This window comes from Papaver somniferum, chromosome 10 (assembly GCF_003573695.1).
Source record: "Papaver somniferum cultivar HN1 chromosome 10, ASM357369v1, whole genome shotgun sequence".
NCBI classification, from domain to species: Eukaryota; Viridiplantae; Streptophyta; class Magnoliopsida; order Ranunculales; family Papaveraceae; genus Papaver; species Papaver somniferum.
The window spans coordinates 11,586,328-11,613,338 of record NC_039367.1 but is presented as its reverse complement, the minus strand read 5'-3'; the positions used below and the strand labels follow the sequence as shown (position 1 = coordinate 11,613,338).

General features: G+C 38.5%; 2 protein-coding genes across 3 annotated transcripts; both read right to left on the bottom strand.

The window, feature by feature from the left end:
• Positions 1-8,950: 8,950 nt before the first annotated feature.
• LOC113317925 (transcriptional regulator SUPERMAN-like) lies at positions 8,951-9,927 on the bottom strand. The gene has a single exon (XM_026566036.1). The coding sequence runs from the start codon at positions 9,883-9,885 to the stop codon at positions 9,349-9,351; it is 537 nt and encodes a 178-aa protein (XP_026421821.1). The 5' UTR covers positions 9,886-9,927; the 3' UTR covers positions 8,951-9,348.
• Positions 9,928-23,831: 13,904 nt separating this feature from the next.
• On the bottom strand, positions 23,832-25,605 carry LOC113319039 (protein DSS1 HOMOLOG ON CHROMOSOME V-like). 2 transcript variants are annotated; one of them, XM_026567341.1, is made up of 3 exons: positions 25,392-25,605; positions 25,065-25,173; positions 23,832-24,185 (listed from the first exon to the last, which is right to left on the bottom strand). In XM_026567341.1, exons 2-3 carry the CDS (start codon positions 25,156-25,158, stop codon positions 24,055-24,057), a joined length of 225 nt encoding a protein of 74 aa, XP_026423126.1. In that variant the 5' UTR covers positions 25,159-25,173; positions 25,392-25,605; the 3' UTR covers positions 23,832-24,054. The 2 variants fall into 2 exon arrangements, with proteins under 2 accessions (XP_026423126.1, XP_026423127.1); XM_026567342.1 differs by having other exon boundaries at positions 25,065-25,168; positions 25,392-25,595.
• Positions 25,606-27,011: the final 1,406 nt, after the last annotated feature.

Genomic DNA, 27,011 nt, shown 5'->3' with positions numbered 1-27,011 from the left:
TGCTGCATATTTCTGTTTGTTGCAGGGGTGCTTGGCAATCATCGGATTTGTCTTAGACCACAGCTGCTTGAACTGCCATGTTTGGCCAGTATATGCCCATCCTTTGTAACCTTCGGTATAACGAGATTCCTCCTGTATGTCCGCATGACTCCTGATGGACGCGATCCAGTATTTCCTGTGCTTCTGACTTGCCTATGCACCGTGACAGAGTGCCTCTAGATGTTCGAAAATACAATTCTCCTCGTACTAAAACAAATTACTTTAGTACTTTGACGGGCAACACTTGATCGTCCGCCCCTCTAGTCAGATCTTCAATATACGCTGTTCTCCAATCATCCTTTATCTTGAATGCGGCGTCCTCTTTCCATGTGATGGGATGTGCTCTTCTTTTTACGACTATAATTCCCTCGTCAGATTCGTTTAATTGTATATTAGCCTCCAGCGTAGCCATAGCGTCTGCATGTTTGTTAGTGGACCTTCATGTATGCTCCACGACAGTGCTTCCCCTTCTTGCAATCAACTCTTGGGCTTCTGCTCGATATGGCGCCAGATGTGCTTCTTTTACCTGAAAGTCGCCCGATATTTGGTTTGTGACTAGATTTGAGTCTCCTTTGACATCAATGTCTCCCAGATTGAGCTCCTCCGCCAATCGTAATCCGAGGATTAGCGCTTCATATTCCGCCACATTGTTGCTACATTCAAAGTCTAGTTTGAAAGCGAATGATAACAATTCTTTCTTAGGTGTTTCGAAGACTATTCCTGCTCCTCCATAAGAGCCGTATGAAGACCCATCAAAGAACATTGTCCAGCGCTCCTATCCTTCGAGTTCCGCTACCTCACTAGGTATTTCCTCACTTATCTCTGTCATGTCCATTCCTGGGAACGCTGCTAACAAGTCCGCGAATGCTTTCCCTCGTACCCCTTTCGCCCGCTGATATTTTAGTTCAAACTCGGATAACTATAGCAGCCAGCGAGCTGTCCTGCCGGATAATACGGGTTTTGTTGCTAAGTAGGCAATTGGATTAGCCGTGGCCACCACTATGGTTTCATGAGAGAGCAGGTACGATCGTAACTTTTTTGTGGCATAAACGAGTGCTAAGCATGCTTGCTCTGCCCTTGAGTATCTGAATTCAATGTCTCTGAACCCTCTGCTGATATAATGGATTGGGCGTAATTGGTCACTACCAAGGTCTTGAGATAATAACGCTCCAATCGCCATGTTGGTAAACGTTGTATACAAATAGAGAGGCTCGCCTTTGACAGGGCTCGTAGGATTCTTGCAATGATCAAGCATTCCTTGAGCTTCAGGAAGGATTGCTGTTGCTCCTCACCCCACTCAAACGGTTTGTTTTTCTTCAATAATGGTGTAAACACGCACAACAGTTGTGCCAGACCCGGAATGAACCTTTGAACGTAAGACACCCTACCAATAAAAGTTTGCAGCTCTTTTGCATTTGTCGGCGATCTCATAGTGGTTATTGCTTTGATCTTGTCCAGATCGATTTGTATTCCTTTGTCGGTGACAACAAACCCTAGAAATTTTCCGGAGGTGACACCAAACGCGCATTTGAGAGGATTCATTTTTAAATAGTATTTTCTATATCTGTTGAAAACGTGCCTTAGATGGTTAAGATGATCTGCTCGCGCTCGAGATTTTACCACCATATCATCAATGTATACTTCCATGATTTGATGCATCATGTCGTGGAAGATCGCTACCATGGCTCGTTCGTAAGTGGCGCCCGCGTTCTTCAATCCAAAGGGCATGACTGTGTAAAAGAAATTTTCGTATGGAGTCTGGAAATCCGTCTTGTACGCGTCCTCCACCGACATCTTGATTTGGTTGTATCCGCTAAATCCATCCATGAAAGAAAACATACCATATCCGCTCGTATTATTTACCATTATGTCAATGTTTGGTACTGGAAAATCATCCTTAGGAAATGCTCGGTTTAGGTTTCGATAGTCGGCGCAGCATCGGATTTTTCCATTCTTTTTCTCTATTAGGACAATGTTAGCTAACCATGTGGGGTGTTGGATTGGTCTAATGAAGTTAGCTTTCAACATTTTCTCCACTTCTTCCTTGATAGCCAACTCTACCTCTTCAGAAAATTTATGCCTCCGCTGTTTGACGGGTTGATACTCGGGTGAGACATTGAGGTTGTGTGCGATCAGTCTGTCGTCGAGGCCCGGCATCTCTTCATGTGTAAATGCGAACACAACTCTATACTCGCGGAGAAGTTTAATCAATCCTGATTTTTTTCTTCTTCTAGATGCTTGTTGATACGCACGCATCGGGGCTCTCCTTCTGAGCCGAGGTTTACTTCTTCTAGTCCGTCCATAGTTGGATCAGGCTTCGTATTTTCCTCAGGTAAATCTTTTATCATTTTCTCTACCAAAATCAAGGGTTATACTTCTTCTCGTCAATCTTCACCCAGTGGGGTTGCTTCCATCATGTTTTCTTCGTCCTCCGATGACATGGCGCAGTTATGTTGTTAACTGGAAACTTCCCCGGCTAATTGCTATAAGCGGTAAACGTGTCCTCCTTCTGGTCGCGAGAAACGTTTAAATTGAGTATTCTTTGTTTCGACTATAGATCGTTTATTTCCCGTTGCGGGTACCATTCTTGACGGACTGAAGATGAATTTGGCCTTTCCTTTTACTTCCGCCTCCGGCTGGAATTTTTCCCACTTAGGGAGGGTGATAAAATACTCTGCTTGTTCTCCTTGGTCTACAGCTGGCTGTGTGTATAAAACCGCATCTTCCATGTAAGCCTCTTCCGGACCAAATGGACTGTTCGTAGCTGGGATCCAGAATTGTCTTCCTCCGATATTGGTCTTGACACTTTGATGATACGTGGAAGCTACCACCTTGTGGTTCAGAAGCCATCCTCACCCTAGTAAGACGTGAAACGTAGTGTCATCCCCGCGCATGTAGAAAGGCGTGAGCGCTCTGATGGGACCAATCTTCATCATCAGATATACTATTCCTATTGCCGTCTGGGTTTATCCGCAAAACCCTCTTACAATTGTTGCGCGCATTTTTATTGACGCTCTTGGTACTCCTAAGGACTCCAATATGTGCAATGAATCATGTTGAGGGATGCTCCGCCATCTACAAAAGCTTGCTTGAGAGGTTGCTTGTTGGTATGGGATGTGAGGTACAATGGCCGGAGGTGCTCTCCCGGATAGCATATATCTTCGTCAGTAAAGGTTATAGCTTCCCGCGGCAACGGATTGTACGCCTTGCCAGATGCGATGGCTGTAATAGCTTTGGATGCGTCGTGGATCTGATACTCGCTAAAACCAAGTGAATCAAAGAATTGTTGGGCTAATACTGTTTGGGAAAATTTGCTAGCGACTCTGGTTGTATCCGAGAAGGTAACTGTCTCAGTTGCCTCATATGCCTCTTTTTCCTTCTCATCTTCCCATAGTCTCCAGGTTTCCTCTTCTGTAGGTTCATGGGAGATCATCATGATCTGGTGCCGAGGGAGTGGATCCTCCCGAATGATTTGTTCTCCTATTTCTAGCTCGCCTCTGGATCGCTTCCTTTGCACAATGTAACGTAAAGAAAAACATTCCACAGTCGGATGATATACTCTTATGTGATAATGGCAGTACCGTTCGTGCATCTTATCCGCTGCAGTGGGTTCCGTAATCACAGGTGCAGAGTTTCTTCTTTGTTAGTTACCCATTGCTCCAGAAGCCCTACTATCTGCTCCCTGCTGCATGGTAGTGGTGGCGGATTTGGTCTTCCTACGTCTGTTCTTCCTCCTCTCCTATTTGATTATCCTCCTTGATAAGGGCCAAAAGCAGTCGCTCCTCCTTTACCTCTATCACCTCCTTGATCATTCGACGCCGCATTAACAGAGTGTAATTTCCAGCTGTGTTCATTAACTCCAGAGTTCACAACATTCGCATAGTCTGATACCCGAGTTGCAGCCTCCTCAACCTCGACAAAAGTTTGGAATTTGGAATTTGTCAAATTTAGTCGGAAGACCACATCCATTCCTCGAATATAAATTTCCACCAGACGCTCTTCTGGGATGTCCTCATGGCATTCAAGTGCGAAATCCCGGAAACGAGTGATGAACTTCCAGATTTCTTCTCTAACCCGCTGGGTACATCTTCCCAAATCTATTGTTGTGACTCTCCTCTGGGCGGAATAGAATTTTTTCAAAAAGAGTTGTATCATGGCGGGCCATGAACTGATACTTCCGGGTTTCATATTATCATACCAAGAAAAAGCATTATCTGTAAGTGACTTTGGAAATTCCCTCATGCAAAGGCTTTTGTCCTGAGCATATGCGTTCATCTCTGATATGAAATGGCTTGCATGCTCGCATGCGTTTCCCTTTCCTCCATATGTCTTGAATTTTGGTGACACGTAATCTTCAGGATATGAGTACTCGGCAACCTCGGCGGAGTATGGCGACTCCAGTGAATCATAGGTGTTGTGTTTCGTTACTAGATAGTTTGCCTCGAGATATTTGGTGATTGCATCTTCTGTCATGCTCGGAGCTGTGTTCTTGGCAACCTTAGTTGTCGCCGTGCCTTGTTCTCTCGCTCGCTTCAATCGTCCGCGTAGCTCTTGCTGCTTCTTAATGGATGCGTATAATTTCTTTTGTAACTCGGACATCTCTCGCTCGCTGATCTCTGCCGCGGCTTTCTCTTTAAGCGCTTCTTCTTTCCTATGAGATACTCCTGCTCCTTGCACAACAGGTGTAGTGACTACCGCTCTGATACGTACTTCTTCATCGCTTTCTCCTTGAATGTCTTCCATAGTGACACATTCTGGGTTGGGAAGTGTTTCGCCTGCTGGAATCTCATGGCTCGCACCTGGGAGTATCATGCTGGACTAGAGGCTAAGAACCTCCCACTGTGGTCGCAATGTTCGTGGGTGAAAAGTGGGAAGGAGGAACTATCCCTAATCACAAGAAGTACTCCCGGGGAGAAGGGTTCAAGTAATGGGAAATTAATGATGATCTTAAGATGTGTACCCTCTTTTCCTTTTATAATGACCCTCTTATGGATAAACACCCATGAGATTACCATATTACTAAACTGCCATTTCCCTCTCCTTAAGTTAATATCAAACCCTAAAGGGCCTTTCTCTTTAATCCAAATCCCAACTTCCTTAGTGTGTTCTTGTGGACTAGGGATTCCCATCTTAATGGGTTAGGCCTAGTCCCCAAGTACCTTTATTCCCAAAAAGGGGGACCTTGATAGGTTAAGAGGAGGTTGTTCGTATGATTAATCATTTTCATGTATCAACAAGGGTCCTTACATATATGATAACCAAACTTGACATACCAACGTTTGGTGAGTTCAACCGAGCTATGCTCTAACAAAATATAGTCTGGACGGGTTCACAAGTTCCTTAGTAGAGACTTTAAAAGTCGTAACCTAATATAGTTTCACTAGGAAACATATGTCTCCAGAGGACGACTCTAGCAACAAAGCAGTGCCAAGATTGAGATTCTATTTTGCAGATAATCTTTTATTTATAATGATGAACAAGTTTAGGTAGCTTACAATCAAAGATGAGTTCGCGAACTAGTTTCCATGTTTACTAATTACTTTGACACCAAGTAAGCTTAAGTTATTTATATAGATTGATCATGCAAGCATGTGATAAATTTTCCTTGAATTACAAAAGAGATTGTGAACTCGCGTATTTATCAATGTAATCTCTGATCCCAAGAACAAGGGTTCAGTTACCCGTTAACCATCAAGCAATCATGGATTGAAGTAACTCTCAAAGACCAAATCAGTTCATGAAATTTCCAGATTATTTTTGAGTAAATTGTCGTCTCGAAGTTCTGAAAATCCATAAGTTCGTGAACTGTCCATTTCAACTCATGTATTTAAGTTATAAAAGTATCCATGAACCTCTTAAAATCATCCAGTTTGCGCACTAAGCAAATTGGTTCGTGTACATTTAAAAGTATCCAGAAATATCCCAAAATCAACCAGTTCGCGAATTGACCAAATCAGTTTGTACATATGGGTTAATAAAAGAATTAATTCATCAAATTTATAGCTTATCCATGAATTTCTTACGCAATTACGATATGTTGAACAATAAATTATTCTCATCCGTTTATGGGATAAGTTCTTTAGAATATCCATTGCTTGAATTTATAATTCGAGATTTATCAACTACTAGCTTAAAATCGAAATTTCTTCTTTGCAATATTCATCATAATATGAAAGTCATACGACATCCGTTAGATAGAATGGTTAAAAATTTGCGCAAATAGGATAGTCAGTTTAAGATAGATCTTGAGAAAGATTTTGACAGTATTAGTTGGAGTTATTCAGAAATGATATTGCAAAAAATGGGTTTCTGTTCTAAGTGGTGCGAATGAGTTATTCAGTCTTTAATGATGACTCCTCTGATGGTCATTTCAAAAGTTCACTCGAAGTTAGATAAGAGGATCCTATCTCCCGTTGCTTTTCAAGATCTTTCTATTGAAGGTTTTTCTAGGTACTTGGATAGAATTGTTAATATGAAGAAGTTCAATGGTTTTGCTAATATTGAATATGGAGTTGTGGTTAATCATCCGCACAATGCTAATAAAATCACCGATCAAAAAAAAAAGCTAATAAAATCATTTTCTTCTTAGACAATAATAGGGAGGAATTGTGCAATCTTTTTCTGTTGTGAACATGTTTTAAGTATATTGTAGGGTTGAAGATCAATACATCCAAGACTAGACTGGTCCCTTTAAGTCACATTCCAGAATTAGTTTCTTGAGATCTGAAGCTGAGAGAACCAAGACGTGGAGGATGTTGAATGCACCTAGACGCGGAGCATGCTGAATGCGAGGGACTGCTGCAAGCTATGGAGTGGGCTGCAGAACTAAACCTACAATATGTGAGTTTTGAACTAGATGTGCAAGTCTTGGTGGAAGCATTAACTCAAGATCTTGATAAGGCAGCTTGAGAGAACCAATATATCATCTTAGATATTAGGACTAAACTTTGCGAACATCTATTATGGAAGTGCAAGTTCATTAGGAGGAAAAATAATAAGCCAGCAGATTTTTAAAGGTTGTAAGACTTGGCGGGATTCTCCACCATATCGGAGGGTGAAAACTCTGTACTCTCATCACGTTAAGCAATAAAAATTTCGTTTTGCTTCAAAAAGAAAAATAGAACGTTTCTTGGGCTCTGAAGCTGGGTTTTTCTGACTCCGTTCCATACTAGTAGTACAGGAAGAGAGAGAGCACGACCCAGTTTTAATCGAGATCCACGAATTAATAACTCGAGAGATGGTGATGGCCATGGCCGGCAACTCTATTTACAATTGTCAAGACTGTAAAGACACATTTGACCATCGGGATTAAACTGAAAATGCATGTACATGTGAGTGACTCACCATCTTACTCAAAGCTCTCTGTATATAAGAGAATCAATCAACCACTTTTACAGCAAAAACTCGGTCTTATAGTTAGCCTCACGTACGAGAATCAAGTTGGTCGCAATATATAATTATAAGAATATGGTAGACCGATAGTGCATTAAGGATGATACTATTGGTGAACTCATCTATTCTAGACCCTACAGAGACGTTTTTTCCCCCCAAATTACTTGTAACTATTGCTGCAAATTTACCAGGCTTCATCGGGATATACCCAGATTAATTGGGATATATCCATTTTGTTCCCAACCATAATAGAGGATTAAAGGATGTCTAATACGTGTAAAGTTACCTAATTAACCTTCTCCTAATAATAACCAAAACCATCCCTTTTGGGTTTTAGATCAAAACCTTATTAATTTTTTTCCTTCTCCTTCATCATCAATCTAATGATCAATACCTTTCTCCTACTCTATATTTCATCATTTTCAAATGAAAAAATATCGTCGATTATGATTTTTTTTATTGTCGATTAATCCTTTCAAATTCATTCTAGCACTTTGTTTTGTTATTTGAATGACAAATTAGATCAGAAAACTTGAAATTGTTGAATTCTAGTTACACAGTCGGCATGGTATTTGTTTGTCGAGCATGCTGACTTTTCATATTTATTTTTAATCGGCAAGCTTATAGGATAAACAACATGCCGACTTTTCATATATTATTTTTAGTCGGCAAGGTTGTAAGACAAATAGCATGCCGTCTTTTCAAAGAGTTTTGTTTCTGAAAGTAATATTTACAAGGTCGTCACGGTATTCACCCTTATACCTTGCCGACTATTGTTTAGTCGGCAAGGTTATGAAATTAAAACCTTGCCGACTAATTATGCATTTGTAACACCTTTCTCTGTATGTCAAACAATCCTATAGTCGGCATGGTATTTTTTATCGACCTTGTCGACTATAAGGTAGCCGGCAAGGAAAAAATCAATAAGATGCCGACTAGTGAAGCATTTACAACAGTCTCCTGTGTGTCAAAAATAATAAAGTCGACATCTTCTTCGTTCACCGACATTGCCGTCCGGATAAAGTCGGCATGTTATTCATCCGTAGACCTTGCCGGTCAGATATAGTCGGCATGCTCTTCATCCGTCGACCCTGCCGACTTTTCATAGTTTCAAAACTAAAAGTGTTGATTTCTTCTTTAATTTTGAGTATGATTTCATACATTAGCTTTGCAATCTCCTTTTTAGAAGTGTTTGGGTAGTATGTTTTCATTTTCGTTGCAAAAAAAGTTCTCAAAAAAAAAAAATTCATCAAAAATCTTCCCACATGAGTTCAATCAAAAATAAAATTTGATAACTTAAATAAGTTTTAATCTACTTAATTAATTCATCAAAACTCAACCTAATCAGAATTTTTAGTGTTAATTAAACAAGAATATATATTAGCCATTTAGAAAATACAAGGTTAAGGGGTAGCCTGTTTTACTTCAAAATGACTTAGCTTTTGTCTTATTAGGTATACCCCAATTAATTTGGGTATTACCCCAATCAAGCCAGGCAAATTTAGGCGTTGGAATGCAAACTTATAAAATATGTTTATAATTAGCAAATTCGTAAGAGGTCGATCCCCATACTAGACGCCGTTCTTTGTTACCCTCATTAATTTTCTTAATCTAAATATTCACTGGTCCAATGACAACACAATCAATCATCTACTATCTTTGGATAATATTGTAAGAGCAATTTAGGCACCCACACTCTTGTTCAAATGATCTGGCCGTTGCTTCATTCTTTGCTCGTTCTGGCACCCGCAATTTAGGCACCCACACTCTTAGCTCCTCTTGAAAATCTGCATGTCTATGTAGAGCACCATATGCTTACTATCATCAACTCATCACGTCTGATGATCAAAAAGAAAAAAACTCATCACCTCTTGTCCATATATAACGTAAGTAATTAATTATTTTATACACTAGTTCCTATGGATTACGATTATGACCTAGTCGAAGCTCTAAATCCAACTCATCATCTTTTCCATCTATCATTGTTTCGGTTTCTTCTGTATGTGATGAAGTGCCGATATTTAAGCTCAAATTTGTACACCAATCTATAGGAACATTTTCAGTTATGTTAGTAGTCGACCTTGAAGGAGGAAAATACATTTGGCATGGTGAGTACTGATTAGTAGCCGGCGAGGGAAACCCCGGTCCAGCATATCCAATATGCTGCAGGCCTGATGACATGGGAGGAGGAGAACAAAGAACATTGACGGGCACCACAGGTTGTTCTCGTACCCTAGTAGCTCTATCTCTTCTATGGATATTCATATGTCCACCTAAGGCCTGTGCAGTAGTGAAACCTCTCTTACAAAATACACACTCATAGTAAGATCGAGTAGTACCGGCTGCAACATCATCCTTGTTGACCACTTGATTATCATCGTTATCGAGCTTATTGTTATTGCTTTCTTCGCTAGAACTCTTTGGTGTCTCGTCTTGTCCATGATTTGATTCCATGATGTTGTTGATGGAAAGTAGTTTCTTGTGGATGATTGCAAAAGAGTGAGAAAGAGCAGAGGAGGGAGAGAAGGACAGGGCGAGAGTTAAGAATTTTATACAAAGAAAGAGAGAGAGGGTAATGTAAAAGGACAAGTAAAATACATAGGCATATATCGTCATAGTTGTTTTGAAGAAGAAATTGTAAAGTTTGGACGTTAGTTATTAACATGTATTCATTTCAGCCGGCTGTCGGGTTATGAATCCATCCATTCTTTTCACAGCTTTTTGATTACTTTAATAATCCAACAACTTAAATGTTTTCATCTAGCTAGCCCTCTCTTGTTGCTTTCATCCAAACTTGGTCTATTTACCGGTTAACGCGTTTTGTCTCTCTCACTCTTCCCCTTAGGTCAAGAAGAGATCATGACCTATTTTGCCCATTATATTCGTAGAAACAAGTATAATGGTGCTTTACGTGCAAACTATTTTGCCCATTATATTGAAACCTGATTTTAGGCATACTGAAATCTTTCTAGGTATATTGAATAAAGACAAAAAAGGTTGTGAAATAGCAAATTCAGATAACCCCTTAACCCAAATTTTTTTAATGGAAAATCTGCCCTTTACGTATTAGTGTTAGTCATATTGATTGGTGACTAAATATTTTGTTTAGTGATTAAGATAATTTTCAGAATTATAAAGGTTAGATGAAAAATTTTGGGAAAAAAAATATCAAAGTTTTTATTGAGAAGGAGAGAAAGAGAAGGAGAAATTGAGAATATTTTAATTCTTGATTCAATGGAGGATAAGGAGGGTCATAATTCATCTAAAAACTTAGGAAAATATACATCAACTACACCAATGATTCCCAAGTGGCTGATTTCTTAGATTATGAGAATGATTCTACACCCACTCAAACTCAAGCTCAAACTCATTATGATGATTTTTATGATCCAAATCCTGATGATGAAGACATTGATGAGGAACCCGATGCTTTTGATACACAGATACACTTCTATCCTATGCTTAATCTCACTTCTATAGCTCTCAATTATCAAAATTTAGGTTTTTTGGATCATGGTTCGGCGAAACAGGTTGAGGTTCGGCTCACATCTATGAGCCGAATCTACCAATTGATGAACGGTTCGGCTCACTGAATCTGTTTGCAGCATGCGCCGAACCTATAATTTTCAATTCCAACTCTTTTGCTAGACACTAGTTCGGCTTATATGAAAGTTTCATAGTAAGCCGAACAACATCCTGAATATGCCGGAAAAAAATAATTACTGGTTCGGCTTATATTTTGAAAATAGTATGACCCAAACATCAATTTGTTATTTTTTGGGTTAAAATATTGTTATTGGTTCGGCACATATTGAGAATATCGTATAAGCCGAAACCTCTAAATGTTCATGGTTCGACATATAATATGATTATCGTATGAGCCGAACATAATTTTTTAATTTTTGGGTTGAAATATTTTTATTGGTTCGACACATATTGAGAACATCGTATAAGCCGAAACCTTTAAATGTTCAGGGTTCAGCACATAATATGATTATTGTATGAGCCGAATATTTCTATTATTTTTCCTTTCAAGTATTTGAACCTTGTGATATTCTTTGTAGATCGTACCCATGGAAGATCAACCTGATCCAGTAGACATAATTCACGAGGATACCAAGGATCACTTCCAAAATGATTTGGTATTAACAACCTTTTGTTTACCTTAATATTGTCGGAATGTTGTCGGAATATTCCAAAGTTTTGGAATGAACCTTTCTAATTACTTGTTTTGGAATGAACGCAAAGATGGAAAACTAAACCCGAAGTTCTGGATTGGCTTGAGGAACACGCGATGAAGATAAATTGTGTACTAGTTAGAGGATAACAAATACGATGGGATCGGTTTGAAATGATTTGTGAGCGTAGTGGAACCGGCGCTAGCAAGGTTAAAAAGGGTACTGTATACGTTGGGAAGACCGGGAGAAAGAATAGGACGAAGACGAAGAAAAGAAATTGCCTTTCAAGATCGTTTTCAACCTCAAGAATAAGTCCTTGAACAAAGAAGATCAATATTGGATAATGAATAAAGATATGAATTGTCGTCATAACCACCCACGTCCCAAAGACCTGCATGGACATGCGAAAGTAGCGCGACTCAAACCCGATGAGATGTTAGAAGTGGATAAAATGACACGAGCACGTTTGCCACCGTCTAGGATTCTTAGCAAATTGAAGGCGGACAACAAGAATAACAAGTCGACTATGCAAACTATCTACAATGCAAGACAAAAGATTAAAAGACTCAATTTGCAAGGTAGGATGGTGATGCAACAAGTAATGTGTTTAGGATTGAAGAATAACTACGCTTGCCAAAAGAAGTTGGATGAGTTCGGTCAAGTCACACACCTTTTCCTTGCCCACCCGGAATGCGTCCAATTGGCTCTATGCTTCCCACAAGTTATTATATTGGATTTCACGTACAAGGCTAATAAATATGAGATGTCGTTGATGAACATTGTGGGGCATACTTCGACAAAGGCACCATTCACCGTGGCTTTTTGTTTCTTGAAAAACGAGAAGAAAGAGAGTTATGTTTGGGCGTTAGAACAATTGAAGTTAATCTTCCGGGAGGGTGCTCTTCCTAAAGTGTTCGTTTTCGATCAAGATTCATCGTTGATGTATGGTATTAAGAAGGTATTTCCAGATGCATTCAATTTTTTTGTACGTTTCACATATGGTGCAATGTGAGGAAAAAATGCCAATCGAAAATTCAACCACTTAAGTTGAAGGAATTAGAGAATATTGCTAAAATCCAACCGGAGGAGACACGAGTAAAGAAAAAGAAGGAATTCTTGAAATAATATGAACATAATGAGATGTTGTGGGCTTCTTTACAAGGAGAATGGGAAGCTTTGGTATGGTCAATCACCGAGGATGTCTACGAAGAAAATTTTAAAATGCTTATTAAGTATTGGAAGACCGGCTACCCCGATGTCATTACTTACTTGGTCAAAGATGTGTTGGAACCTAATAAAGAAAGGTTCGTGTTTTGTTTCACAAATCGGCACAAACATTTCGACAACTAAGCCACAAGTATGGTAGAGTCGACTCATTATCGGTTAAAGAAGAACCTTTTTGGATGTGTTGACACTTTTGTCACGGTTTTTGATGCAATTGATGAATATTTCAAAAGTGATGTTGTGAGAATTAAAAGCCGCCTTCGAGCATAACCTTATGTTCAGACACAAGAATTATGGTAGTAAATGGCTACGGGAATTAAATTATAGAGTCTCACATCTATGCATCGACTTGTTGATGGAAGAAGTGGATTTGATTAAGACATTAGGCGCCAACTTGGAGGAAGAGTGTGTTTGTAAAATGAAGACATCTATGGGACTTCCATGCCGCCATGACCTACTTCGGTATAAGGATGGTATCATATCATTTGAGGATATTGATCATTTTTGGAAACAATTAAGCTTCGATCCTCTCCCAACCGAAGACGACGAATATGATCTAGAGATATGGGACACGGCAAATGGATAAAGTTGGCGGAGATGTATAGGAATATGGGCCGAGGTCAAAAGAAATTCCTATGGGACAACATGATGCCGGTCATGTATCCTTTCACCCAAGAAAATATTTTGGAACCGCAGAAGAGTGAACCGAAAGGTAGGAAGAGTAAGAAAAGGAATAATTTTCAAACTAGACAAGCCAACAAGGAACTATTGGGTAATAAGAGGGATCCATCCGGCGTTGAATACCATGATGCAAGGATTGAAAAGGCAAAAAAGGAAATTGAGAAGTTGATGAAGGAGTAAAAGAAGTCAAAGTTCCAAAAAAACGAGGTCGTCCAAGTATTCAAAAATCCGAAACAAATAACAAAGAGGTGAATAATAATGATTGTTCGGCACAAGCAAAGGATAGTAAAGAGGATGTTAACGGGAAGGCTAAGATGTATCCTTCACAAACTAAGATAAAGGAGAAAAGGACCGTACATGAAATTGGTAGGATGAGAGGACCTAGAAGAGATAAGTCCGGTAAGTATTTGAGGCCTATCAATTTTATATACGATAAGTACTTGGAAGATCTATCGCCAATAATTCATGAGCATATTGTAGCAATGGACGACGTGCAAGGTGATGGAAATTGTGGATATCACGTCACAGCGGAACAACTTGGTCCTTTTAAGGAAGAGAACAATCATGTGCCCCCTCAAAATGAAGTTAACTATATTCGGAAACGAATGTTACAAAACCTACGTAAAAACAAAGATTTCTATAAGACAATGATGAGAACAGGTGCAAGAGGAGATGCAGGGGTGCAGCGGAGTACATTTCATTCGAACGTTGTTTGCATGGGGATTTTATCATTACCAAAGAACATTGGATGTCAATGCCCATTTGTGGGTTTTTAATAGCGGAGACATTCGATTGCGTCGTACATTGTTTCTCATGGACGGGTAGTAGCTTTACTTACGCGCCTCCAACAAAACCTTGCAATGATGGTGTAAGGATAGAAGACTTGTTCTTGGATTTGTTCAAAATTGTTATTTTATCGGCCTCAAACTTAGACCCACTTGCTCATTACCACCCTTGATGAGTGCAGCCTTTTGGCCTAGATTTGAAAATAATTTTGCGATGGATTGGTGTGCAAATTATGCGACGTAAATGGATCTTTGGATATCTTTGAATGTGCAGCCTCCAAGTGGATAAGTAATTATGTTTTCAAGTGATGGGGATGAAGATGATAAGCAAGAGGTCAGTGAAGATGATGAGAATGAGGTCAGTGAAGAGGATGAGAAAGAGGTCAGTGAAGAGGATGAGATTCGTTTAGGATCTCCATAAAAATGTTTCATGGATTTATCCGCTTATTTTGTGTCTTTTGATTTTCGTGTATGATGAGGATGATATTTTGACTAGAATTGCAATTACATGTACCCATCAAAACGAAATACTTGAATGATTTACTTTTTGGTTATGGAACTTGTTGTTTTCTAGAAACTGGAACCATGAACACAGGAGATGTTTCGGCTTGTAACTTTAGTTCAAGGAAAGCCGAACCCGACAGAGTGATGAAAATCCAGAGTTTTTCTGTCAGGTTCAGCTTAGAGTATTATTTTGATGAAAGTCGAACTTGACAACAAAAAAACCAGAGTTTTTTTGTAAGGTTCGGCTTATAATATTATTTCACTGCAAGCCGAACCTGACCAAAAAAAACCTGAGTTACTCGGCTAGGTTCGGTTTGTATTATATTTTTTAAGAAAGCCGAACAATGGATTTCAACATTCGGCGCATAACTGGAATTACAGGATAAGCCGAACCTTTCATGATTCATGAACAAAAAAAATATTATATCATTCCAAATAGACTTTTCAAATTCATAGAAAATGTGGATTACACACCCGTTACATAATAGCCTTACAATAAATTTATAATCGAATTCTTCTGATATCCTAAACGGGTAATGAGAAACCTTCTAAGAATGTAGTAGTGATCTTTGTATTCGAAATTCTTTCCTTTCCATCTTCGCCATTCCTCTAGAGCTCGATATTCAATCTCAGAGTTTGTTTCACCCTTGAGACGATATAAACTCACAATCCGAACTAAAGCTATAAAATCTTTCACCGTTTCTTTAATAGTTCCAATTCGGAAAAACAAGGCCGCACTATCCCGGTTGTGAGGATTACCCGTTTCGGTGCTAAAGGCTTCATGAATTCTAACCAAGTAGTACATACTCATCAAACCCTTCACTCGTCGTTCTTCACCCTTCTTTGGATAGTACGCTACGTAATTAGTGCAAAGAGACAAATCTTCTTCTAAAGTAAACTCATGAGTTGGTGTGCCATTTTTTTTTAGTATATGCTCTGAATATTATGAAAAACCATGTATGCCTATATATAATACAGGTTACAACGGCTATATATTTCAAAAAAGAGTCGTTCATAGATTTTTGTGCAAAAATAGACAATGTTCGGCTCATAAGAAGGTTTGAACATAAGCCGAATCCGTTTATGTAATGGCTAGAATTTCAAATTTTGAAACTTCTTACAGGTTCGGCTTATACGAGTTTGAAGATCTAAGCCGAACCCTCCACTGATTTACATAATAGTTCAATCTTAAATTATCTCTAACGAATCTCGGCCATTAGTTGTCTAATGGCGTATTTCACAAAGGCTTTGAAATCTAGCTTCCTTAAAAAAGAAGAATACCGAAGTTAGTATGCAAACTAAAGCATACTATCGAAATTAAAGGTTCGGCGCAAAACTAATTCCATCGAATAAACCGAACCTGAAGGACAAAGGATTCGACGCGTAACTAACATTACAGGATACGCCGAACCAGAGTTAAAACATGAAATTCAAGGTGTCCATAACACATTCCCAGCACCATTAAAAACAAAGTTCAGCACCTAGAACCAAGGTGTTTGCAACACCATAAAAGTGTACTTAAAACTTAAGAAAACATTAAAAGGAACTTGGAAACATACAAGGGCATTTAACCACGACCCCTCTTCTTAGTTGCACGACCACCTCTTCTTCCACCTTGGTCTTCATCTTCTGACGCATCATTACCGGGTTGGCCGGTAGCACCATCTTGGCTTGTACCTTCACCAACTTGTCGAGACCTCTTAGTGGTAGGCTTTTGTGCGGGTTCCTCGGGTACTTCTCTTTTGTTGATGATTGCATCCCACTTTTTGTAAAGGTATTTTTGTTCTTCCACGGTCATTGGTGTTTTGCAACCAAGTTTGGCCTTCATTTTTTTCAACATCTCCCTACCTGCGGCAACCTATTTTTTCATTTGTCAACAACTTATAACCGTGAGGTTGAAGACATTTTTACATAACTAATATATGAAAATAGTATAAAGTGAAGTCATTCTTACCATTATCTTGAAAGCGTTGATTACATCTTCGGAAGTAGACTTGTTGGTGATCTTGATTGCCTTCGCCTTCCCCTTATCAGCTACCTTTTGACTTTTCTTATTGATAATGAAGGGATGAGAAATTTGGTTATACCAATCCATATAGCCCGGATCCTCTTCACATGGATCATCAAGTAAAGGTGCTAACTTGGACGCATCTAATGTGTGATCTTCTAAGTTATTCCAAAACTCAAGGGTGGGATCAGGATCATACTTTGGTTCCCAAGATGAAGTGGTGCTTTTAGTTCCAGTACCAATCTTTGGTAACAACCTGAATTTCTCATCAAACAAAGGAACCTTTTGCACGCATCCTAATTGACGGAGTACTCCCCGAGGATCGTATATAACATAACCACCGGGATACCACAATGGCTCATGATACATACCTACCGGCATATCCTCATCTTCAACAACTTCATCTTCTTCATCTTCCTTCTCATATGGTTGAAAAGTGACATCATCAACACCAAGTAGGTCTAACGTCTCTCTCAAACTTGCCACCAAGTGTTTTTTGTTCCTTTTCTTCGAGTCCTCGTACTCGTACCGTGCTGCAGTTGGCTCTGTATCAACATAATCGACATCCTTCTCAAATACTTTGGCCAAGTTCAAAATTGGGAAATGGTCATAAATCCACACCTACATCCAAAGAACCACATTCAAAAATCAAAGGAATTGAAGTGATAGAAACAATTTTTACTTGGAAACATCAAAGTAAGAATAAAGTTTGTAAACTCAGAGAACTGTTCGGCTTATATGGATCAAGTATTATAAGCCGAACCAAATAAATAACAAGTTCGGCTTATACGATTTTATGGTTATAAGTCGAACCATACTCTGAACTCCCAAAAGTTACCTGGAGCAAAGTGAAGTTCCCTCCGATGTTTGTACTTGTCAACCTAGACGCGGTGGCAAGTTGTTCCATCAGGTAAGCGAGCATAGCCGTTCCCCAATCATACTTGTTACAAGTTTCAAGATTCTTTACCAATTGGAGATAATTAGCATTTACCTTGTTTCCGGTTGTGTCGGGAAAGATTCTCTACCAAGAGTATAAAGCAAGTAGGCAGTTCCGGCTTGCTTCACTTTGACGAGATTCATTACTCTCTGTTTTGTGTTCTCAAACTCCTTTTTCAAGTTAGTCAGCTTGATCTTCTTATTCTTCTTATTTCTGCCATTGGGAGTGCATACGGAATTGACATCTTTAACGGATCGACAAAACTCCAACTCAGTTTTGTTTGAATCCCAACCAAGACTTTCCTCGAACAAATTGTAGATCTCATCCCAATCCATGTCATAAAAATCCGCATCCACACTTCTACCCCTTGCTTTAAGGCCTGTAATCTTTCTAGCCTCATCAGGAGTGATTTCCATCTCTCCAAAAGGTAATTGAAATGTGTAAGTTTCTGGACAAAAGCGCTCGGTAAAGGCAGAGGTCGACACACTATCATATTCCTTATGTCCATAATTGATAGCAGGCCATAAAGCACTGGCTTGTACATAAGCAATCATCTCAAGAACCTCTTCAGAAAGTTTCCATTCCGCTTCCCTCTAGTGTTTCAATACTCGGACTGCACGGTTGTGATCAGGAGTCTCATAAATTCTCTTCGCCCAAGATTCGGCATAACCAATCAACACATTTCTTCCATCTTCCGTAAGACCATGTGGAAAACCATCTGATCGAGGTGTAATTACGTCATCTTCATCAGGAATGTGTAAACCAGTGATCCGTCGATCAGCATCGTCCTTCTCTTTCTCGGGTTCTTCCACCTTCTTACCTTTCTTGTCTTTCTTGGGTTTTCCTTGGGGTTGTGTTTCTTGATGAACTTATTGATTATCATCTCCAGCTATTCCTTCTACTTCTTCATCTTCAGCTATTCCTTCTTCTTGTCTTTCAACTCTTACTTGTTCAGCTTCTTCTTCTAAAATGCCTCCTCTACCTCACGCTCCCAATTTATTCTTACTTTCTCCTCGAGGATCGGGAGTTTTAGAAGTAGAAGGTGTTACCTCCATCTTCTTCCTCTTTTTAGCTGCATCGGTCCTGACACAAGTATGAAAGTTATAAGACTACTTCGAACAAGAAAGGGATACAATATACGAAATATGGATTTCAAATGCCAAAAACTTGTCAACAAATAAGAAGGCTCGGCTTACCCGAAATAACACATATGAGCCGAACCATGTCTTAGAATTTTCAATAGCTTACACAGAGAGTGGTTCGGCTCATACCACAAACTATTTATAAGCCGATCTCATTTGTTCGGCTCACAACCAATACTATCGAATAAGCCGAACCTAAAATTATGAATTCAAACATTTATTCGGCGCAAAACTAGTACTACCATATGAGCCGATCCTATACACATGCAAAACTTATGAAATTGAAACAACATTTATTCGGCGCAAAACTAGTACTACCATATGAGACGATCCTATACACATGCAAAACTTATGAAATTGAAACAACATTTATTCGGCGCAAAACTAGTACTACCATACAAGCCGATCCTATACACATGCAAAATTTATGAAATTTCCACAACACAAATTCGGCGCAAATCTAATGCCATCGAATAAGCCGATCCTAAATACAAGGCTCTATGTCACTAGGTTCGGCGCAAAACTGATATGCATTTTAAGCCGAATCATTCATATGCAGTTTCAGGGTTGAGTTTGAAGAACAGTTCGGCGCAAATCTAAACTTGATTTTACGCCGAACCCAACCCTGTAACCGCCGCACAAACCATGTTTTTGACGAATTAAACCAATCATACCAACCAAAAACATCAAATACGAGATGGGTTTGTAGAACTAAACTTCTTATTCTCATTTCAGGAGTTGGTTCTTCTTCAATCTCTTCCTCCGGTTGGATTTGTGGTTGATTTTCAGTTTCTTGGTCACTCTCTAAATCTTCTTCTTCTTCAACAAGTTGTTCAATTGATCGATTAGAATGAGATACTTGCTTACGACGGCCCATTATATAGATGAGTTTAATCGTCGATTAACTTTTCATGAATCGACGATCAAATTTCGGCGATGATGCGACGATTTTTTTTTTTGAGAAGATGAACGGGTTTGGATGCTGTGGAGAGGAAGAAGAAGGTGAATGAAACTGATTTTAGGTTTATTGATTATAGGTTTTTGTATTAGGGTTGGGGATAGATTAGTAATTTAAAAGATTTAAGGACATATAGGTAATTGAACTACTCATAGGGTATCCCTTGTAAGATCACCCAAATTAGGACTATTACTTTGTATGCCTAGAAAGATTTAGATATGCCCAAAATCAGGGTTCATTATATTTGTAGTGCAAGTAGAAACAAATGTTATTGTGGCCACTTGTGAAAAGAACCAGCAGTAACTAGCCCACGTGATGTTGTGTCGCGGAACTTGATTCTTTCGTATGTTCAATTCTGTCTAGTAAACCTAAGAATTTGCTTATGCTACTACTCAGATTGTTGTTTTCTCTCCTGATATTAATTAAAGATCACATCCTATCACTTCGCCCACGGTAAGCAAAAGGACAGAGAGACCTCTGAATTAGTCGATTAACAATATTTTGGAATACAACAGAAAAGTAACCATCTTTAAACATTTCAAAAATACTGTTTAGTACAGGGCAAATAGCAAGAATGAGAGACATGCACATCCTATGTGATCAACAGTCAACAATTCCTCTCTTCGTAAACTGATCAACAAACTCCTACAAGACATGGGAAGTAGTAATACAGGTAATTTCCAGCATAACAAAAGAAAAAAACAAAAAACTCCAACAGCTGCAGAACAATCTCCTCCTCCTGGAATTTTGCTTTGAAACCTTAAGTGACTAGGTCAGTCATCATGCCGACCGCTGCCAAATGTCACTAGTATACCATTTACCTTGATTACCCAAGTTATTCATTTTACTTGAAACAATGTTCCCCATGTCAAAGTTCAAAATGAAATGCAGGGAATCTCTTTCTCTGCAATCGAAGGATTCTCTTGGTTATCTGCCCAAGGTTTTGCTCCTATTTCCTGTATGTACTGAATTTTTATCGTCACGGAACTGTAGGGGTGTGCATACAATTCGGAACCGCGGATTTCATCCGTAACCGTCCGCAAAATTGCTGGTAAAAGCCAATCCGCAAGACTCTATGGGCCGGTTACGGGTGAATTCTCAAATCCGCAAGGTTTAGCGGTTTGGTTGCGGTTGGTTTTGTAAATCCGCGGATTTATCCGCATCGTAAGATAGTGAATGAATTTAATAAAACTACTAAGAATAATATTGGAAGGTTCAGTTTTATATATAATCTTCTATATATCCTGAGAGAAATTCAGAAACCTAATTTCATCTTCGATAATATTAAGAGTATATAAATCGAAAGATAACCAAGTTTGGGTCAAGAAGACCTCTTTCGTTTATCTGCTGGACCTACTGAATGAACATCTTTTGCCTATAAACTGGAGTTTTGAAAGCCGTGGTATGTCCTTGTCTCAGTTTACACCTTTTCGTTTTCTTTTTGCTTTCGTGTTGCCAATTTTGTTTGGCTAAGTTGTTAGATTATAATGGCGAAATCACTTAGAAAATTGACATTGCAGTAAGGTTGTCCATTAAGCCATAGAACTCAGATATCATTAGGAGATTATCAAGGTAAATGCTAATTATGAGCCCAGCTGCAAAGTCACTGGGCTCCTGCATATATGAACAGTTCGATGAAAAGCTGTGAGTAGAGCATATGTATCTTCCCATTTGTTTCCTGTGGACATGATCGCTCTAGAACCAGATAGCTCCATCTTTGTTAGTATCTGACTTGCAAATAGTTGTTTCTTCTCATATGTTTTCAATATTGGTGGGAGCATCGTGTCATCATGTTTGGCTAACTTATGGAAGCTATTGCATCAAGTGTCGTTGCTTTGCGTTATCTAGCTACAATAACTTTCTTCTCCAAATCCGCGGTTAATCCGCATCCGTCCCGTACAATCCGCTGATCCGCAGAGGTTAAATCCACGAGTGATTGGACCGGTCACGGTTCAATTTTCCAAATCCGCAACTTTGACGGTTTGGTTGCGGGTGACCCCTAATCCGCAACCGTCCGTTGCACACCCCTACGTGAACTGACTCAATTCTGTCGAGTCATTTCAATCTAAGCTAAATAGATTTCTAGTATGGGTTCGACTTCCTAAGCCTGGCCCAAAGCTTAACACTATACTAGTCCAAAGCTCAACACCATACCAGTCCAAAGCTTAACACTATACTATTCCAAGGTTGAGCTAGTGGGTTGATCCAAACCTTTTGCAGGCCTAACTGAACTCAAGGAGCTTCCCCCTGCCGCTTTGTTCTCCACAGTACAGGTAGGTACAACACAACAACCCTCTGATAATTACAATTTAGATGAGAAGGCGTAGAGGGTAAACCAGGGGTTTCCATTTCACAGATATACTTTTCTGATAGAGATGCAAACATCATCTTCATAATCCAACCCAAGTCTACAAGAGCCGACCAATGCTAATTGATTTCAGTTTTCTAGGTCCTAACCAGGAATTATGATGTAAAATAACAAGACCAAGACCAGGACACTGCTGGGTTAACCATACCAAGTTCCAGCAATAAATCAGCTAAAGCTTGACGTTTGTACAAGTACAACTACCAAATCTTAAAATGCACATAGATTGCTTAAAATGTTGAATACAGGTATGGAGACGGTCATGGGACACAGTAATGACACAACACGGTTATGGAGATACCTCAAATCTAAAAAAACGGGTTACAGGAACACGTTATATTATTACACACCGTTAAAATGAGAAACTAACGTATGGACTCCGGCCTTTAAACAAAAAAAAAGGAGTTTGTATTGATTCTGTTCTGGCGGTAGATTTCCTTTCTTTACCCTAAATACTTAGCGTAGATTAGCCTAAAGAACTACTACTACCCTATAAACAACTCAATGCCAGCTGAATGTTAGGCTGAGCCTCGCCGGATTCATATTCTGCTTGCAGAAGTTGCGGCCATTTATCGACAGCTTGAAAACAGAACTTCTGCAGAATTGATCAAACAAGACCTCTTACAAAACCTCTAAGTTCAAGTCAATGCGCGAAATTGTTCAGCATATCTCATCCTCCTACCTCTATATGTATTAGAAAATAAAAAGGTTTCTAACAATGAAATTACATTGGACCAAGTAGTTGCGCTAATTAAAATTAAAATGCTACGAAATAGAGTATGAGAAGACAGAAATAAATGTAGTAACAAGAAGAAAATACAGTCATCTTCTTCCTTCCCAATTCGTGCAACACCCTATTGTGCTAATTAAACGACCTATATTGCCGCTTGTGAAAATTGTCTGAAATGAGCTTCATGCTTGTATAGATATGACAGATCCATTGGATATAAAAAAAAAAAGGAATCTAAAAGAGCATTCCCTCACATACAATGATACCCTGGTATAAAACTGGGTCTTGGATGATGAACATGGCAAAGTTGTAATGGAGATTCAGACTTCTACATAAAGCATGAAAAGGTAATTCAGTTTCATCCTACGCTTTCAAAATTGTTTGTGATGTCTAAAAAGATACAGAAGCATGTATACTTACTTATACTCAGATACACCTCAGCAGAGACATAGAAAACTAAAACTATCCCTAGCCCAAGTAATACAAGTATATCCACACCTTGAAGTCATTATTAGTCCAACTAAAAACGCAACCTTTTACAGATAATAAGTACGGAGTAGATAACAAATATATTCCTTCATTTCGAGTTTTCTTTCTGAGATGACAAAAAGATCATTCCTTCCATGTAACTTTCAACTCTTCAATAACAAATTAAGTTGAAATGATGCAACTATATATGTTTGTTCTCCTATGACTTATATTCAAAGAACCCAAGAACTTTTAACCAGGATCAAATAATAAAATTCAGAATTGATTTACCCATCATAGGCATCAGTCATTGCAAGGACTAATGTTTTAACTACGTGAGTTGTCTTAACAAAATGCAGATATTCACATTCCAGCAATAGGAATTTTGTTTCCGTTGCGCACAGAAGTCTACACATCACATTAGGCACTTAAAATGATGTAATCAACTAAATACCTAAAAGTTTTAAGTCAAAGGATTCACACATTGAAGCTCTGATTAGGTTCGCAAAAAAAAACAAAGAACTAGCTGGAAAATCAGTAGTTTCTATGTCTGAAAACATTGGTAAACGATGTACATATGCTAAAGTAATTTGTTACAGCAAATAACCAGCAATAAAAAGATAATGCAGGATGTTGATAAGACTTAACTCTTCACAGCATTGCTCTCCAATTCCCTCCTCAGCTGTAGAGAGAAATCATCACTCACATCATCATCATCCCAGTCATCTTCCCACTGTTCAATTACCTCATTCCCTTCTTCTTTGTCATCCCAATCTGTCAATCATACAAAACAGTTTCCATGTCAATCATACAGAAAGTTTGGTCAGATAACCATAACCAATAACTAAGATTTTTTCGGAAACCACAAGTATATACTATTCAATCATATGCATACTGATCATTAAAGTGTATCCACTTTACACAAGTGTTAAGCCATAGCTAGTCATCTACACAGAAGCATTTAAAATTTGTAAGCTCGAACATTTATTAGTCACAATCTAATCACTAAAATACACTGGAAGGACATACCTAGTCATCTACACAGCATCATTTAGAATTTGTAAAATTTGCACATTTAACCGTCACGATTAGTGGGTCTAAACATTCTCGTCGTCAAAAGATACAAACCCACAAAACAACCCTTATATCATGACTTAGCGCAAGACCTGTTCAACCGTTTCTAAATGAGTCATTTCATTGAACAACCAAGCATGATTTATTTCAAATGCATTCCAAATTTTTACATGCTTGCATAAGAAAAATAATAAACTCCTTCGACAAAATGGGAAAAAGAAAGAAAAGAAAAAAGACTTCACATTCAAAGACATACTCCTAACTACTAAACCACATAACAGTCATTAATGGTTCATATATCATACTTAACTAGTGATCTTTTCCAAAAGACACACACGACTTAGACTCTCAGTCTCTATAACAATTATCCAAGAGAACACTCAACAGATATATCAATTCCCTGAAATAGAAACCGCATGAGATAATCAACACTGTCCAGCTGATAAACGCATAATTCGACATGCTAAAAAAACAAACAACAAACACCTAACAGTATTCCACGTTTCATAACACAAATATATAAATAACCATGTCTTTCGATCGATCTAAACAAAATGAAAAAATAGGCCCTAAAATTACCTTGATTAGTTTCAAATTCTTCAAATTCATCATCATCTTCAAAGAGATCTACCTTTGAATTCTCAGTTGTTACCTTCGCTTCAGTTGCCGCCATTACAAAAAACCTAAGCTGAAACACAATTTTAGTTATTAAATAAACCGAAAAACTAAAACCACAACAAAATTAACCTAAACAGAAATCTTCAAAGAGTTCAATCAGTAAAATCCAAAACAAGAGCGATCTCACTAAACCCCTAAAAACCCATGCGTATGGAGACGGAAGTCCAAATAATTAGGGCAAATCTAAGAGAATGAATCTGAAAAACAAAGAAATCAAGACGAACTCACTACTTAATTGTTCACTTTCTTTGTGTAATATTGTGCCAACTTATGGTTTTTTATTCTGATGCAGATTCGCACGCGCAAGGAAGTTATTGTACTCCGAACCGACACCGTTTGCTGAAACTGAACATTAGGACACCAACGAAGCAGAACAAATGTGGACGGACTGCAGTAAGAGCAAGTGTTATGGTGCAAGAGTTCCATGTTCCATGGTGCAAGAGTAAGAACAAATGTGGACGGACTGCAGTAAGAACAAATATGGATGTAAGTGCAAGTGTAGTGGTGGAATAGTAAAAACGCTATTAAGAATAGCGCTTTTTTCTCAGCCGTTAGATTTCAACAACTCATTTTAAATCTACGGATAAAAACAAATGATATTCTTAATAGAGTTTTTTTAACGCTATTCTTATTAGCGTTTTAGCGCTATTCTTATTGGCGTTCAAATGGGTTCCACGAACCCTTCCACCAAACCGTGAAACCTTGTTTGGATTTTCTGTGGAAGACCCCAACTTGGAAGCTACTAGACTTGACATTCCATGGTTTTTCCACACTTGGAATAGGTTGGATTCCACCATAAGACTTGCTCTAAGAACTGTTTGTAGCATAGCCTCATGTGGCCAGTCATTGGTTTGATTTACTTTTTTTTCTTTTTCTTAATAATAAGAAAGGAATCAGATTGATTGAAAAAGAAGGATCACAAATATTTATCTTCTTGGACTTGGAAACGTATAGCGATCCAAGAAGGAAAATTAACACTCAATTCTTCTTCATTGACAAGATTTCTAGCATATTTTGTTAATGAATCTGCAATATGATTAACATCTCTATGTAATAAAGTGCAGAGCCACTCCTCAAAATTAACTAATAAGTTTTGAAAACCCTTAATAATGTTTCTGGTTGTCCACCATATTGATTTAAAACTATCACTAATAATTCACATTAGAGCAATCTCCTACAAGGTGAAGCTTCCTGACACCTTGCCTCTTTGGCCATATTATTGCTTCCAAGAGTGCAAAAGCTTGCCAATCACCAAGTGGTTTGGTGGTTGGCATGCTCCCTCCCACTGGGAGGTAGGGGTTCGAACCCTGTAATTGCCAAAATCCACTCCAACTTAAGGAGTTTGGATGTAGTCTAGCGACCACTAGTCTAGGATATCAAAAAAAAAGTGCAAAAGCTTCATCTTGTTATTGGTCTATAGATTTTGTGTGTCAGCATCTACTCCATCACAGTCAGTTGCATAGTTCTTCATTATCAGTCTCACTCCCCCACATTTCTATTATATCTATGAATGAGGCGTCAAAGTTATTTTAGCATATGAGTTTTCAGGACATTCCTGTTGTCTGGTATTTTCATTTACAGTAACAGCAGGCTCATGAATCCTGACATTTACTCTATACCAAACAGAATATTTTGTTTTAATATTATGGGCAACCTGATAAGGCGTTAACTAAATATTATCAAAAACTTTTTTGCTCCTGGATTTCCAAATGTGTCAAATGACAAAAACATACCAATCTAACATAGATGATCCACTCCTGAAAGTTCACATTAGCAATTTTATTTATAAAACAAATATTTACAACAGACTAAACAGATTTACCAAACTCACAATCAATGAAGAGATGT

What these genes read in the sequence shown, in the direction of transcription:
- LOC113319039 (XM_026567341.1), bottom strand. Translation starts at nt 25,158, where the DNA reads ATGGCGGCAACTGAAGCGAAGGTAACAACTGAGAATTCAAAGGTAGAT. An exon ending in AGAATTTGAAACTAATCAAG is followed by an intron (nt 24,186 to 25,064) that starts GTAATTTTAGGG and finishes TATGATTGACAG; the next exon opens with ATTGGGATGACAAAGAAGAA.
- LOC113317925 (XM_026566036.1), bottom strand. Translation starts at nt 9,885, where the DNA reads ATGGAATCAAATCATGGACAAGACGAGACACCAAAGAGTTCTAGCGAA.